Source organism: Trachemys scripta, chromosome 9, assembly GCF_013100865.1.
Source record: "Trachemys scripta elegans isolate TJP31775 chromosome 9, CAS_Tse_1.0, whole genome shotgun sequence".
NCBI classification, from domain to species: domain Eukaryota; kingdom Metazoa; phylum Chordata; order Testudines; family Emydidae; genus Trachemys; species Trachemys scripta.
Window position 1 is genome coordinate 89,754,122 of NC_048306.1, and position 16,732 is coordinate 89,770,853.

At 43.0% G+C, this 16,732-nt stretch overlaps 1 protein-coding gene across 1 annotated transcript in view; it reads right to left on the reverse strand.

Annotated features, from left to right (window-relative positions):
* Positions 1-822: 822 nt before the first annotated feature.
* Positions 823-16,732, reverse strand: part of SPATA16 (spermatogenesis associated 16) — a 120,472-nt gene continuing 104,562 nt past the window's right edge. Inside the window, exon 10 of the mRNA XM_034781902.1 lies at positions 823-1,146. Coding sequence (XP_034637793.1) covers positions 1,024-1,146 — 123 coding nt within the window. The 3' untranslated portion in view covers positions 823-1,023. The remainder of the gene's footprint in view (positions 1,147-16,732) is intronic.

The following is a 16,732-nucleotide window of genomic DNA, read 5'->3' on the forward strand; positions in this document are numbered from 1 at the left end:
AATGTCGGACAGGCATGTGAAGAGGTGTGAGCCCTGACCAATATAGCTCTGCCAGCAAAAGTCACTAATGTAGCCAGTTATACTGGCAAAACTGTGATCGTACCATTATAGCTTGTTTCCTTCAGAGACGAGTGAAATAAAATAAGCTATGCTGGTAAAAGCGCAGCTTTGCTGGTGTGGCAGTGGCTGCTCTAGGAATGCTGGGCTACGCCAGTAAATCATACCTAATGTAGACATGGCATTAGATGGCTAAGTCCCATTTTCAAAAGTGACTTAGGTACTTAGGCCCAGCTTCTCAAAGGTATTTAGGTGCCTAACTCCTGCCCTGCTGGAATCCAGGAGGACCTGGGCCTCTGGTCTTGTAATGCTGAGCAGAGCAACGCCTAAATACCTTAAAAAATCTGCACCCTAGAGTCTGTTTTCTGAGGCTCATGGCATCCATTAATTTCAAATGGATTTTCAATTGGATGCTTAGCATTTCTGTGAGTCAGGACCCTAACACTGGGCACCTGAAAAAAGTGGTCCCCCTATTTCTAGGCCACTTTTGTAGCACGTGGACCTGTAAGTGTAAAGCTTGCTGGCCTTACTGTAAGTCAAGTGGACTTCATGCGGGGGCAAGGTGAGCAGGCTTGGGCTCAAGTTGTAGTCCACAGATAGTCAGAGAGAGAGAGAGAGAGAGTGTGTGTGTGTGTGTGTGTGTGTGTGTCCCTTTATTCTCTACTAAAAGGAGAAAGTGGGAAAGATGCAGCAATGGCTATTTCTCCACCCTGTTTAAATAAACAAGACAATTTTGAATAAGACTCTCAAGCCAAGCTTCCTGCAAACATTTATTCCTGCCAGTTGAGACTAATGAAGTGCCGGAGCTCCTTGCTAAGGATGAGCCATCGTGAGGGGACACCTCATTAATTTGAAGACAGGCCTTTGTTGTCCCAACTGTCAAAACTTCCACGGTATTAATGTCCTTGCTGCCGTCCTCGACATGTCTTGGAGGGCTGAGGGGGGAGTATCATATTTCCCCAGGGACTAGTGCTGCTGTACACTTTGAAGCCTCTTCATTTTCATTTTCTGCCTTCTGGCCGTTCTGAGCTTTTTGGTCTTTAAGAAGCTGTCTTCTAAGTGATATAAGAAGTCTTCAATTATTCCAACCTGCAAATAGAAATAAATAAATGTTAAAGCTCTGGTTCCCCCTGCAAATAAACACAAAAAGCTTCTTAGCAAATAGGTTTGGTCTCTCAAAAAAAATTCTTTTTTTTTTTTAAATAAAAAAATTGGTTTATGGAATGAACAGTGCTCCCAAAGAACTGGTTGGTGTAACTGTATCTAAATATTGTTTTGTTCCTATCCATGGGGCTTGCATTCCTTTACGGATATGGAATCAACTCTTTCACTGGGTTCTGCACATTGGAACTAGGAATTTATCACAGCCCTGGTTTTTAATGGCATTGAAAAACAGTCCCTCTAAAAGAAGGCATGATGAGGAAATTAATCTCAAGCAAATTTTTCTGATACGGAAAGAATGACGAACGAGAACAGAGGCGTCTGGCATTTATATGCTGAAAGTCAGCACAGGGAGAAAAATGAATAGTCCACATTGCCCTGGCAAGAGTCATTTTTCTATTAAATCTAAATGAAGTTCTGAATAAATACATTTTCCCATGAAATATCATTCACCAGAGGATAGTAAAAGACTAAAGGATGCAAAACAATAATTCCTGACGATACCATCAGTCTCCTGCTAGAATAAAATAAAAATTAGTCTAATAAATGGCACATTCAGATACATGCACTTTTTTCCTGTCAACACCAGCTTTAAAACAATCTAAAACAGCATATACAAAATGCGGCTGTGTACAGGTGTTCGGTAAATACTGACGCATACATATTTATATGGTTCTCCATACCCATAGTTTAGGTTTATTCAGAGCCATTGCCACGCTCTGAAATGAGCAGCATTCTCATAAGGGGAACATGATTTTGATGAGTTTGCACTTAATTACATACAAACTCATTTCATAGTGCCCTATTTCTAGAAGCATCTAAAGAAGCAATCTTCCAATTGCATTCTAAGAGGCATACTTAAAAAAAAAAAAAAAAAAAGGCTTAATCTATCATCCTGACACACATTCAGTGGAGCGTTGCTTTTGTCACAACAGAACAGACAGCTCCGAACTAAGCCGAGCATGGCTTACTACTACACTCTCAGATTGGGGCCAGGTTCTGCTTGCACATGCCTCCAATATCGGTGAGGCAGCGGGTGTTACTGGGCTTCTGATCCCCAGCTCTAAGCAGCTCCACTCCACCCCGGTTATGTGTGGTGTGTATGCATATATGTGTGTGTGGGGTGGGTTGGGGCGGGAACGAGGGGGGGGCATGTAAAGCTCATGCAGGTCATGCACAATGACTCAGGGTTTTTCCCTGAATGCCCCTCTGAGGCTCTTGCTGTAGAAGGCCCTCAGTACAGCCTCTCTATGACTTCTGGGGCACCACCACCCCTGCAGTGTACAGATTTTCAGTGGGGCACCTATACTCAGCACCTTGCTAGACAGCCACGTGAAACTCCTGCACGGGTATATTTTCCCAGATATCCTAGGAACCGTGGTCCCCGCCCCCGACAATGGCTCCTAGGTATGAAATGACCTACCCAATGTCCCATAGGAAGGTGAGGCAGAGATGGGAATTGACTTCCACAGTCCAGTGCTTTATCTGCAAGACCATCCTCCCACCCAAGGTTAGAGTAAAAGGCAACTTTGTTCTTTTCCTTGACGTTAACAAAATCACCCTTTTATTTCAGCCAAGCAAACACCTTGGGGGTGTGGCTCCCATTGTTTCCCCCTCATGCCAGCATTTCCTAAACCTTGTTCAAAACAGGCTATGGGGAGTGGTGGTGATGTGGGTTTTCTCTGCTCGGTTCTTGAGACACAATAAACCAGTGCAGCACTGAAACTATGGTTTATAATGGCCCCAGAAATCCCTGGATTATTTTCATAGATCAAATCACAACACGTCTGTTATTGTGTGCATTTTATATTCATAACACACTTCTCAAAGCAAGAATCCCCCCCCAAAATGGCATAGCAAGGGGTGGAGGGCTAATAGTTGCTTACATAACGGCTGTGCTACTGCCACAGTTGATGAGCTGATGATGTTATCTGCACAGCAGCGATGGCATTCAAACCATAGCTGACTTGCAATTAAAATGTACGTCCGTGAGCCGGAGCAAGATTTAAATTAGCATACGAACACAAAGAAAATACTGTCCTTTGACAACATGACAGGTGGTGGGGGCTAGTTTAGAATGGCTGTTAGGTGGCAGCACTTTTCAGTAGTGCTTATTCATGGTTCTTAGCTTGCACATGTCATTTCAAAAGGTAAATTGGAGGCATTGTAAATGGAGCATATGGCTGTCACGTTGAAGGGATATAGTCAGAAGGTGGCACGAAAGAGGTTACTGTCACAGAGCGGGCGTTTCATGGCTGCTGTAGAGAAAATGTTAGAAATAATTATAGCCAAACCGTGACAATCGCTGATAGCCTACTACTGACAAGGGCAAATCCTGCAGCGATAGCACTAAGTCCTTCAGTCCTTCCTTAGGCAACATTACCACTGAAGTCAAGACCTGCAGGATTTGGTCATAGACCTGACACTAGTCAATTATGTTAGTGATTCTTGTGTGACTCATTTCAGGCCTGGTCCTATGCCCATTGGATCAGCCTTTCAGCTTCCATAGTGGGGGAAAAAAACACTATCCACTTTACAGAGATGCAGCACGTTCCACCGGGAGGTCAATGCCTGGACTGGGCCCATTAGGGTTATCCTATACAAGAAGCCTTTGACATCATGGGAGCCCCAACAGTGATGTCCCTTAATGCCTTCCCTATTTGCAAGAGATGTACTTAACCTATGCATCCAGATGTACAGTGTCTTGGATGGCCCTGTGCTAGGGTGCACATTCTGATGTGCTTGGTGACCTGAGAGTCCAGGAGGCCCATTTTCATTGATTGACCAGACAACTTGTATTGCTACCTGTGCTTTGCTGTGTTGCTTCCATGAACTGCACCTCCCCACAATCTGCAGGCAGGTGTTCCCACCATACCTGCCTCTCAGCCATACAGTGGCAGCAGAAACCATTTCTACTCTCGATAAGCTTCCAGCAGAGAAGCAGCTGAATGCAGCCTATATGGTATTCTTTGGATCCATGACAGGAATAGCCCTTTCACTGAGGTGGCTCGCAGCTCTTCCTCTTCAGGTCCTAATCGCAGGTTGTACTTGGCTGTTTCTTCTCACTGGGTCACTACACACAGGTCCCAATAGACAGAGAAAACAGGGGAGATGTGGAAAGACATTGCAGACGGGAAAACAAAGAGAAAGAGGGGAGAGATGGAAGAAACAGGGGCATATATACTTTGTAGCAAGCTAGACCTCAATGCTGCAGTAAAATTCCCTCCATTTTGCAGTACAGCTGCATGGCAGACTGCAAGTGCTGTGGCAGCTCTGGTTAAATATAAAAATTGAGGTTTTTATGGAATGAAATATGTAACTAATATCAGTGCAGTGTATTTCTTGTGTTATTTAACTTGATATTAAATTCAATTTATTTTATGTCGCCCATAAATTTTCTCTTGTGCTTCAGAGTCTTATACTGACAACACACCGGAGAAGTTGTCAGGTGTAGAAGTTGGAGGTCTTGGTAGCTGGATAGTGGAAAGCTGGGGCATTTGATACTGAGAAAGGCACGAGAGACAGTTTGGGATCCTTGGGTACACATGTTAGCTACTACAATGAGTGGGGTGAAATGCTTAACAATGATGCATGTAAGTTGTCCTAATTAAGTTTCATAGCTAATACCTTATTGAGATCAGGGCCGGCTCCAGGCACCAGCATTCCAAGCAGGTGCTTGGAGCGGCAATCTGCAAGGGGCGTCAGTCCGTGTGTTTTTGCCGCTCCAAGCAGTGCGCCGAATTGCTGCCGCGGATGGCGGGGGCAGTCCGTGTGCCGTTAGGGCAGCACGTGCGTTTCCGCAGCAGCGGCAACTTCTATGTTCAGGTGCCCGTAGGGGCAATTCGGTGGCTTCTGTCTTCCGGCTGAAGACAGAAGCTGCAGCCGAATTGCCGCTGCCGCAGAAATGCACGTGCCGCCCTAACGGCACACGGACTGTCCCCGCCGTCCGCGGCGGCAATTCAGCGCGCTGCTTGGGGCGGCAAAAACAGTAGAGCCGGCCCTGATTGAGATGCATAAGGAAGTCTATGCCCATCTCACAACTAGTTTAACTTACGTTGTTTGCAGCCTAAGGAAGACAACCGCATCAGTTTCTGAGGGATTCACACGTATAAGCTTTTCTTTGTTGCCAGAAGGAGTTTCTACTGAGGAAGTCAATGAAGTTCTGCTGGTTTTACATGTAATTCTCTTCTTAGGGTATTTCTACACAGCCAAGAAAAACCTGTGGCTGGCTGTGCCTGCTGAGTCAGGCTCGGGCTGTGGGGCTGTTTCATTGCTATGTAGACTTCCGGGCTTGGGCTGGAACCAAGCTCTGGGACCCTCTCACCTCATTGGGGCCCAGAACACAGCTCCAGGCAGAGCCCGGACGTCACCACAGCAATGAAATAGCCCTGCAGCCTGAGTTGGATGTTATGGGCCAGCCACCAGGGTCTAGTTGCTTTGTAGATGTACCCTCAGATACTGGTCTATAATTCTGCATGAAGGAATATAATGGCAACAATATATAAGGCTCTGGGGAATTTACTGATATAGAGAAAAGCAACAGAAGCCAAAATGAGGAAAAGAGAAAAAGAAAAGACAAAGAGGTAGAAAATTGAGATGGACTGATAATCTGGGCGAAGAAGAGAGGGTGAAAGAGATACAGAAGAAATAAAGAATGAACCCAGAGTCAGGGAGGTTTTTAAAAAATGGGGAGTAGGACTGTGAGAATGTGGCAAAATTATACTGCAAAGGGACTAAGACTGCAAGTGCCAGGATATAGGGAATCAGAGTCCTTCAGGAGGAGGCCTTTATTAAAGAAAAAGGTTGCTAAGAGGCTTCCACCGAACTTGAGTTTGAGTTTTGTTTCCCTTGTTTACCAGAGCCCACACCCTATATGGAACTTTGTACTTCATACTGAGACAGCTAGTGACCAAATGATATACTGCAAGTCCATGTCTCATTATGGACAGAAAACAGTAAATGTGACATGGGGAGTTAAAGGCTAACTTGCCCACCTGTAATGCTGTGAACTTCTTATTTTGGACATTTTGAGTTTGCCACCTTTGAGATGCAGAATAACCAGCCACTGGCCACCCGCAGTCCTCACCCTACTTCTTACCCTCTCCCTGTTGGCAAGCGTCGGGTCTGTCCTGCCTCCCAGTCTCCAGTTGAGAGAGGAGCCACCCTGGTTTTGGTAGGTGGAGGACCTGGCCCACAGAGTGGGACCTGGATGCCGGCCACATTCCCAGCCAGGTGACCTGCACGGTAGTTACAAGATCACTGTGCACACAGCTTACAGTGAACATTGGTCCCACATGACAAAACCGAGCAGCACAAAAACTGGACAGGGCTGTTAACAACCAGGCAGGTGGCACCTAAATGGCACTGACAGTGAAAAGGATGGGGACACTTCAAAGCTGAGTACAGGACAGGGTGTGTCATCAAATCAGTAATCCACAGGCCTGGCGTTCCACTGATCAGAAAGTCCCTTCTCTTCTCACTTTTGCTGAGACACAACCATGTACCTGAAGGAGTTCCTTTTTTTCACTTTCCCACTTCTTTTTTTCCCCCTTTTTTTTTTAAAGTGAACATAAATGGAATGATGGAAGGTCCATGCCTGTCTTATTTCAGGGCCACACATAAAAGCACTTCCATTCTCACACATCTTGAAAAAGATGAAAGGTATCATTAATGTACTCGAAATGACGGGATGGGCTACAAGTCAATTACTCTGCACTATATGTTCATTCTGAATTCACAATAGAAAAGGCGATGGTCTGTGGTTCATTTAACTACAAAGGCAAACAGCTCATATTTAACTAAAATGCTGTTACATTATTGTACAAAAGTGTGCAGAAATTGTAAATGGTTAAATACTTTCAGCACATTTATTTAATATAATTTAATGCCAGGCTGCAATACCAATGTGGGGTACTTTGATAACAGAACATGATTTATTTGAAGACTGAACTGCAGAATTTCTTGTCAGTCAAGAAGAATATATGGTTTTTACTTTAGCTGGGAGTTTGATTCAGAAACATTTTATTGCATTCTTGAAAGTGACATTAAATAGAACTCCATACAAAGATAAGGAACAATATATGCTTGTTTGAAGTGAATAAAGGTATTTTCAGTCCTGACCCTCGCTATTTTACCAATAATATCCTGCAAATAGCTTGAGGCTCGCCAGCAGGGAGGGGTAAGGTGGGTCAGTGATAGTGAATGGAAATGCAGGAGACAACTGTTGATGTTGCTCATCAGCTGGAAAAGTGCCCTCCGTAGGGAGTTGTCACGGATCCTAGGCACATCACTCTGCTGTTCCCTGGTTCAAGTCTATTCTCTGGGGGACAGCCTGTTTGCTTAGAGAGAAGGGGGATATAATTGGCGGCATATGGGCCAGCTGTGCCCACCTTACTTGTACCTTGTAATGGCCTGATGGTTAGTTTTGGATATCTATACCTAGCCACCAAGTGTCACTATATAGGTCTCCCTTATATATGTGAGAGACCTGTATAGTCCCTGTTACAGTCACTCCCTGTGTCTTGAATACCATTAGCAGGTGGATCGTGAACGTTCCAGTTATTATGCTGACTTATCTGGGGGACCATAAGAGGGATAAGAATGATGTTGCATCTGTTTGGCCATGGTGTCCTTATTACTACTGCCAGACTCTCCTGGTGTCTCATGTGGCTGCCTACACTCAGTACCCACCCATCCTTTTAACTCCACAGACCCATAAGCACACAGGCTGTTTTCATCCAAGTCCCGATGAGTCACAGATGTCACTAAACTTGTCACTGTTACATATAATTGCTGCAGAGGGCTTGCCCTGAGGAACAGACATCGATGATCAGAGATTTTCTTCTTTGACAGGGTAATGGGTTTGGTGGATGGGGGAATGCGCTAGACATAATATATCTGGACTTTAGCAAAGCTTTTGACACAGTCCCACATGAGAGTCTGATAAGTAAGCTGGAGAAATACGGGCTTGGTGGAACTACCATTAAATGAATACATAATTAGTTAAACAACCACAAGCAAAGAGTAGCTATTAATGGAATGATGTTAGATTGGATGGCGGTCTCAAGTGGGGGTTCCATAGTGATCTCTTCTGGGTCTTGTGTTATTTAACATCTTTATTAATGACTGAATGTAAGAATAGAGAGCATACTGATGAAATCTGCAGATGACATACAGCTAGGGGTGGGGTTGCAAACACTTTGGAGAATGGGATCTTGCTAAATTGGAGAACTGGGCAATAGACAACACAAGGAAATTCAACAAAGACAAATGTAAGGTGCTACAGATAGCAAAGAAAAACCAAATGCACAAATACAGAATGCGGGCTAACTGGCTTGGCAGTAGCACTGCTGAGAAGGATCTGGGAGTTGTGGTGGATCACAACCTCAACATGTGATGCTACTGCAAAAAAAGCAAATGCAATTTTAGGTTGCATTCCAGAGGCATAGCATGTAATTCACAGGAGCTGATAGTACTGCTCTACTCAGCGCTGGTTAGGCCTCAGCTGTGTCCAGTTCTGGTCACCAATGTATAGAAAGGATGCAGCAAAACTGGAAAGCTCCACAGGTGAGTGACGAAGTTTGAATGGATGGAATGCAAGCCATAGGAGCAGAGGTCGAAGGAACTGGGTATGTTTAGTTTGGAAAAGAGGAGATTAAGGGGGAACATGATAGCTGTCTTCAGATATTGAAAGGCTGCCATAAAAAAAGATTGAGAAAAGTTGTTCTCTCTTGCCAGAAAGGGCAGGACAAGAGGCAATGGGTTCAAACTACATCACAGCAGAATTAGATTAAATATCAGGAAAAACTTCTTCACTGTAAGAACAGGAGGCCAATGGAGCAGACTGCCTAAGGAGGTTGTGGAAGCTCCTTCACTGGAGGTTTACAAAAGGAGGCTGGAGCCATCTGGCTTGGATGGTTTAGACCCAACAAATCCTTCATCTTTGCAGGGGGTTAGACTAGATGGCCCTTGTGGTCCCTTCTAACCCTATGGTTCTATGATTTCCAAACAATCACCAGGCAGATGTTGATTTAGCCAGTACTCAGGAAAGCAGTTTTGGTCACAACATTGCCGGAATGCACATGTATCTTTTAAAAGGGCAGCATGACAATTCCACAGATCTGAGCAGGCCTACCTACCATCCACCATGCTAGCTGCTAAAACAGATCAAAGGCTTTGCAAAAGAAGAAGATGCAGGAGGCAATATTCCATGGGGGCAAACTAATAGAGGAAAAGTATTCACTTTATTTGGAGAAAAAATAGATAAATATATAACAAACCAATTAATTTTCATCTCTGGAAGATATGACACATGGTAAAGTTTTCAAAAGCACCTAACTCACTCAGGGGCCTATGTCCCAGTTTCCCTAAATGCCATTGAACAAAGCAATGGGAATTAGGCCCCTGGTTGGGCCAGATCTTTAAAGATATCTAGGTGCCTATTGGCATTTTCAAAAGTACCTCACAGGGCCTCGCTCTCGTTGATATCAATGGGATTTAGGTATCTAGTGCGATCTTCAAAAGTGCCGCGGCATCTATCTGCATCTCTAGGTGCTTAAATGCTTTAGAAATCTAGCCCTAAGTGGTGCAGCTACTCTTGAAAATCTTATCTAAGAACCATAAATTACACGTACTGGCAAAATAAATTTTAAAACATTTGTATTTATTCCTATTCGTTAGGAACTATTGGTATTAGGAGGCAATATGCTGCCTTTAAACATCATCTCAACATCTTCCTTCTTCATACCTTTATTTTACATTCAGGCTTATCCAGCTTCTACAGCACCTCAGTGAAATGAAGATAGACAGTAAAACTCTATAGAAAGGGATCTTAGAGAGAGGCTAGTGAGGTTTATATATGAAGCACAAGAATAAGAGCTGAGAGGATTATCCAGTAAAAATGATGAGCAGAAATCTTCGCAGATTTTATTTAAAAAGTAAGTGATCTGGTTTGCACAGGTTCTGGGAGCAAAGGGTGCTCATTACCTGGGGAAACTCTGGCCATAGAAATGCATGATTTTCCTTGCTGTTAGTACATCTGGCTGTGCATGTTTGAGAAGCACAGCTGCTACAAGAATGCTCTTTTTGGGGGCATGCACAGTAACACACTGTGACAGATATGACCATTTGCTGCGATGTCCTGGACAAACCTTATTGAATTACAATAAACCTTACTGAATTAAATTAAACCTTACTGAATTAAGTTACCTTACTGAATTAAATTTAAGTATCTTAGGAGTTCATTGTATTAAAAATGCAAATGTTTATGTATCACTGTTGGATTGTATGCAATGTCTCTAGGTGGGGTGACATGACTAATGTAAACCCTGGGAGTTCTATGAGCTTCAAAAAAAATTATTTGAAACAATGTGCCAGACAAGAATTAACTTTTAAAGTTAAGTGGGTTTCCCAGGAAATCTCTGAAGGGAAGTGAATGCAAATGTACTTCTCCGGTTATGCAAGAACTCAGCTTTTTGAAGATGAGGAGGGGACCTGTGTCTGCTGATCACCTGTTATGCGAGGACAAGATCAGAGGTCCAAACTGTATAAAAGAGTAAGTTATAGATTCATGGTGTTCTTGTTCTGGGCAAAAGGTGTTATGAACCTGTAACCACAGAAAAACCACAGAAAAACCTGCAATTAGGACTGACTCCTATAAAAGTCCTTGTTGGAGTTGGTATGATCTCTGGTGAGCTTATTAGCATGTGTGTTTTAGATATGTTTTCTCTGTAATGCTTTCACCTTAACAATTAATGTGCTTGCTTAGGAAAAAACTGTATGGTAGTTTATTTATAGCTTCTGAGGGGCTGCCTTTTCAGAGGATGTTGTGAAGGCCAACACTATAACAGGGTTAAAAAAAAAAACTAGATAAATTAATGGAGGATAGGTCCATCAATGCCAGAAGCTGGGAATGGGTGACAGAGGATGGATCACTTGATGATTATCTGTTCTGTTCATTCCCTCTGGGGCACCTGGCACTGGCCACGGTCAGAAGACAGGATACTGGGCTAGAGGGACCTTTGGTTTGACCCCGTGTGGCTGTTCTCATGTTCTTGTGTTATGTTCTTATGAGAAGAAAGCAAAGCAGGCCTGCTTAGGCAGTCTGACTTGCTGAGGAACTCACAGTGCAGAGAGGAAACTGTGCAGCTTGGAAAAACCTAGGAGCGGTGATGGCTGAAGAGCCAGGAGCCTAAATGTAGGTGCCTTGCTGACCGCTTAGGGGGAATACAGGTGCGGTTGCCCTGAACTGTGACGTACACCATATAACTACTGTGTCCAGATCCAAAGCACTTGCCTACAATTGTTTGACAACTTCATCTAAAAGATTGTGTAATCCATGCCTTGGACCTACTTCCAGAAGAGCCCACAATTTTGGATGCTGATGCAGAAGATAAATACAATGTTTCTCTTTCGTATTTTGCACACATCTGGTTCATCTGCGTTGCCATTCTTTAATGAAACAGGCATGTTAAGTGACAGACAGCTCTGTCACACATTTCCTTCTTAAAGGACTGAATTAGTGAATCACTGAAAAACGGTTCAGTATGCATCGATAAGAAACAGGACAGTTGTCATGTTAGCATTAATTTGGTGCTAAAAGTAGGTAGGGGAAGAGGAGTGTTTCGCAATGAGAGAGTGAATAATAATAATGATAGATTACATTTACTAAGTGCCTGACAGCTTGAACAATCCAATTTCACTTCACAAACTATCCTGCAAACACTCTCTATCAAGCATAGTGCTTACTATTACAAGTAGTCTTGATGACTCATGGTATTTCTCATAGTAGTAAGCATAATGCTTGGTAGTAAGAGTTTGCAGGATTGGGTTCCATATGCATATCTGACTGGGCAAAGGATGCCACTTCTGTTGTGCAGGGCAGCAGCTAAGCATGGAATTTATGCACAGGACTCTTCATGACAGCAAGCGCTAAGGAAAATACCAGAGCCAATCCCTAGTTATAGGGAAAGTGCAGTGGGATTTTCAACAGAGCTCTGAAAATAACTGATTTGACTGTTCACTGACGGTTCTGAAAAACTGGAAAAGAAAATTAATTTCTAATAGACTTGACATGAACAAACAAAAAAATTAAATTTTCATTGAACTGAGAAGTCGGGGAAAATATTTTGGGTTGAATGAAATGTTTCATTTTGATTTGTTTTTTTTTTTTAATTTTTTTTTAAATAATTGAAGGAAATTTCAAAATGAAAAGTTGTTTCAAATAGAAGAAATGAAACATGTTTTGAAAATGTCAGAATGAAAGGTTTTGATTCTTTTCAGATTTCTGGGGCGTATTTTTTTCCAACCAAAACAATTTGGTGAACTCAACATGAATCTACAAAATGTGCAACTGAACTTGAATTGGCAATTTTCACTGAAAAACATTTTGGTCAAAATATTTTGCCTAGTTCCAATATTTAATGCCTTGTGCCCTGTGACCTACTGGAAAAGGAACTGAATTGGTGACCACAATCAGTGGAGTTTTTAAGGTTTCAAAGACTACTATGTTGCTATATTTTTCACCATTATTTAAAATTCTTCCCCTGAACAGTCTCTTCCTGCATCATGCATAGTGGAACAGGTCAAATTTCTATTAATTAGGAACTAGTGATATTAAAAGTCACTTGTAGCAACAGGGCAGTCACCCCCTCTGCTCCCCAGTAGTAACAGCCGATGTGTTTGGTTTTTATTATTGGCCTATCAGAAACTTGGAGGCACATAAAAGATCAGTGGCTGATGTTATTCCTCAGTCTAACATGATGTTAGATGCTTTGCCTCTTTTTCTGCATAGCTGGTGGGGTGAATTTAACCCTTTTAATGTCTTTATGAGGCAAATGAGCAGCAAATTCATAAAAATACTCAGATAACATTGCGAGCACTGCATTCTTGCCATTTCCTCACTTCTGCCTATTCTGTATATGAGAGAGAACCAAAGGGATTACATTTTGAAGGCAGTGATTGATTTATAGGCAGGAAGTTTTGAAAACTCCAAAAATTCTATAACCATCGCTGGTTATACAGGTATACAAGTGAAGACTGCGACATGTTTTTACTGTCACAACAATGCTGTTGAATTTACTGGTTTAATTCTTTGCTTGTCTTTCCAACACTCCCATCCTGCATCAGCAGAGACTCAGCAGTACAGAATCTCATTTTCTACTTCTGCAATCCCTTTGAAAATTCCACTGTGCTCCCTGGCACCAGGTTCAAAACTTCCTTGTCATAGTCAGACCTCCCTCCCCCTGCCCTTCTCTCACCAGGCTGTCACAAACCCCATCAGCTACAGTGTGTTTAAATGCTGCCTCTTCCTCCCTTTTCATTAAGCCCATGTTTGATCATCACCAGCCTTCTGCTCCCTAGATGCTCTGCTAATCATCTCATTCATGCTCAGTCCAGCCAAACTGATGCTACTAAAACCATCTTCCTTTTTTGGTGCTGTCCACATCCCTTTTCTCTTTGAGAATCTCTCCATTAGATTCCCATTGTTTTTCCTGTCAAATTCACACGTCTTTTTGTAACCATCCTTGTCTTCTTTACTCAGTCACTGTTCAGAGTAGAATGGCGTTTCTGTGGAGGTTCCATTTGAAACAGGACACACCCAGAAATGGGATGAAACAGGAGGACCCATTTATCTTTTACTACAGGGGTCGGCAACCTTTCAGAAGTGGTGTGCCGAGTCTTCATTTATTCACTCTGATTTAAGGTTTCACGTGCCAGTAATACATTTTAACGTTTTTAGAAGGTCTCTTTCTATACGTCTATAATATATAATTAAACTGTTGTATGTAAAGTAAATAAGGTTTTTAAAATGTTAAAGAAGCTTCATCTAAAATTAAATTAAAATGCAGAGCCCCCCCGACCGGTGGCCAGGACCCAGGCAGTGTGAGTGCCACTGAAAATCAGCTCGCCTTTTGCACACGTGCCATAGGTTGCCTACCCCTTTTCTACTAGCTTATAAAAACCTGAGCAAATTCCTGCTACAATGCACTGAAAGCCTGATAACCTAGGAACAGGGACTTTAAAAGAATACAGCATTGCAGAGCAGATTGCATGTGAACAGTATAATACAATGGGTAGTGGATTAGATTGCCATACATTTTTTTTCCACCTCTACCTTCCAACATCATCTATACCAAGTAAGTATAGTAGTATCCAGAATCCAGTACTATTTAACATGTCCTTTTCCCCATCAAGATACCAAGAGTGTCCCTTGTTGTTTCCTACTCTTGACCTGAAGACTGTCTAGTCTATTCCGCCTTGCTATGGTTTAATTTTCAATTAAGAGGGAATGTCAGTGAAATAGAGTGGTTCATCAAACAGTGGCCTGTTGCTGCTGAAAAAGGCATAGGCATTGGAAGCAAAGATCAGCTACCCAGCAGTCTGTTTGCCTGGCAAAAATATAGCCTAATTTTACTCTGTTTCATAGTCACATACATTAGTACTGCTTTTCCCATACATTTATCCTTATGTTAGTTACATCTGTTCTTTTATTCATTCTTACGTGTTTGCTCTGCTGTCAGATTTATGAAATAGTCATTCCCCTGAGCTCAGCAAACGGCGGCCATAACTTAGCTACATTGCAAAATACGTGATGCCCTTGAGGTAAACTCAGATGTTAAGATTTTATGAAGTGTCTCACATGTGGCAGTTCAGAGAAGTCTATTTGTCAACTTGTGTCTATTGTTCAGTTGTTCAGAAGATGTTAAAAGGACCCTATTAAACCACAAGCTGTCTGAATTCCAAGGGAACTGAAAGGAGGAGACGGAAAGATTTGCATTATTACATATGAAGATTAAAAAGATCTGTATTCGGCCCTGCTGTATTATTCTTCTGATGTGGAAGTTACCAGTTGGTAGGTTCTAATATGTATGTTTATCCACTTACAGGCCCCCCAGTTACTCTAGTATCTGGGTACCTCACAAATATGAATGAATTTATTCTCACAAGGGAGGGAAGTATTGCTATGTCATTTATTTATTTATTGTACAGCGTGGGGAACTAAGGCACAGAGCAATTAAGTGACTCGACCAATATTGCACAGGATAGTCTTGTAGAGCTAGCTTTAGCATTTATTTTATTTAGCAGTAACGCAAGGAACCTACAGGCCTGTCTCCTGTACGACATTGGATTCAGCAGTTAGTATAAGGCTTGAGGCCTATGAAGTTTGGCCCAGATAAATGGCCCAATGGTCACCCCTAAGTTTTGGGGAACTGGGAATAGAGTGTTTAATGGGGAAGTTTGTACTTACTGACACCAGGCAACCACAGGAATATGAGCTAATACCAGCTTTTGGATATTTTAGGATAGGAACATCTGCAGATGTCTGACCACAAGAGTGCCATGGCAACAAGGTGAGGTATATGATAATAAGTTGAGCTCATTAATATAATAACCTATGGGACAGGGGTTCTCAAACTGGGGGTCAGGACCCTTCAGGGGGTTGCGAGGTTATTACCTGGGGGGTTGCCAGCTGTCAGCCTTCACCTCCAAACCCCGCTTTGCCTCCAGCATTTATAATGGTGTTAAATATATTTAAAAAGTGTTTTTAATTTATTAGGGGGGTCGCACTCAGAGGCTTGCTGAGTGAAAGGGGTCACCAGTACAAAAGTTTGAGAAGAGGAGGTTACTCACCCTGTGCAGTAACTGACGTTCTTCGATGTGAGTGTCCCTATGGGTGCTCCACTCCAGGTGTTGGTGCGTCCCTGCGCCTTTGCTCGGAGATTTTTGTAGCAGTACTCGTACCGGCCACGCATTCGTAGAGCCTGCCCCCCGCTCTGAGTCTAGCTTAATAGTACGCATGCGCGGCCGGTCTCCTCAGTTCCTTCTCTACAACGGAGGCTACCCCAACTCCGAAGTAGAGGGGAGGAGGGCGGGTAGTGGAGCACCCACAGGGACACTCATCTCGAAGAACGTCAGTTACTGCACAGGGTGAATAACCTCCTCTTCGAGAGAGAGATGTCCGTATGGGTGCTCCACTCCAGGTGACTTAAAAGCAATGTGTTTCAAGGAGGTAGGGACTTTGGATCTGATAGGAATGCAGTAGATAGTACAGCTCTGCCCACACGTGTATCAGAGAGGGCCTTGCGTCAGGGCATAGTGTTTAACAAATGTGTGTTCAGAGGACCAAGTGGCTGCTTTACAGATGTCAGCCAGGGGAATTTTGCGTAAGAAAGCCACAGAGGCAGCCAGAGATCTAGTGGAGTGAGTTCTGATGCCGGCTGGAGGTGTAACTTTCTTTATCTGATAGCACAATCGGCTGCACTCAGAAATCCAGTTTGAAAGTCTCTGGGTAGAAATAGGTGTCCCTTTGGAACGGTCCGCGATGGAGACAAAAAGTCTAGAAGAATTTCTAAAAGGTTTGGTTCTATCCAAATAGAAGGACAAGGCCCTGCATACATCTAATGTATGCCTTGTGGCTTCAAAAGAGTTCACATGTGGTTTCGGAAGGAAGGTCGGTAGGTGTATCGGCTCATTAATGTGGAATGAGGAATGCACCTTTGGAAGGAATTTGGGA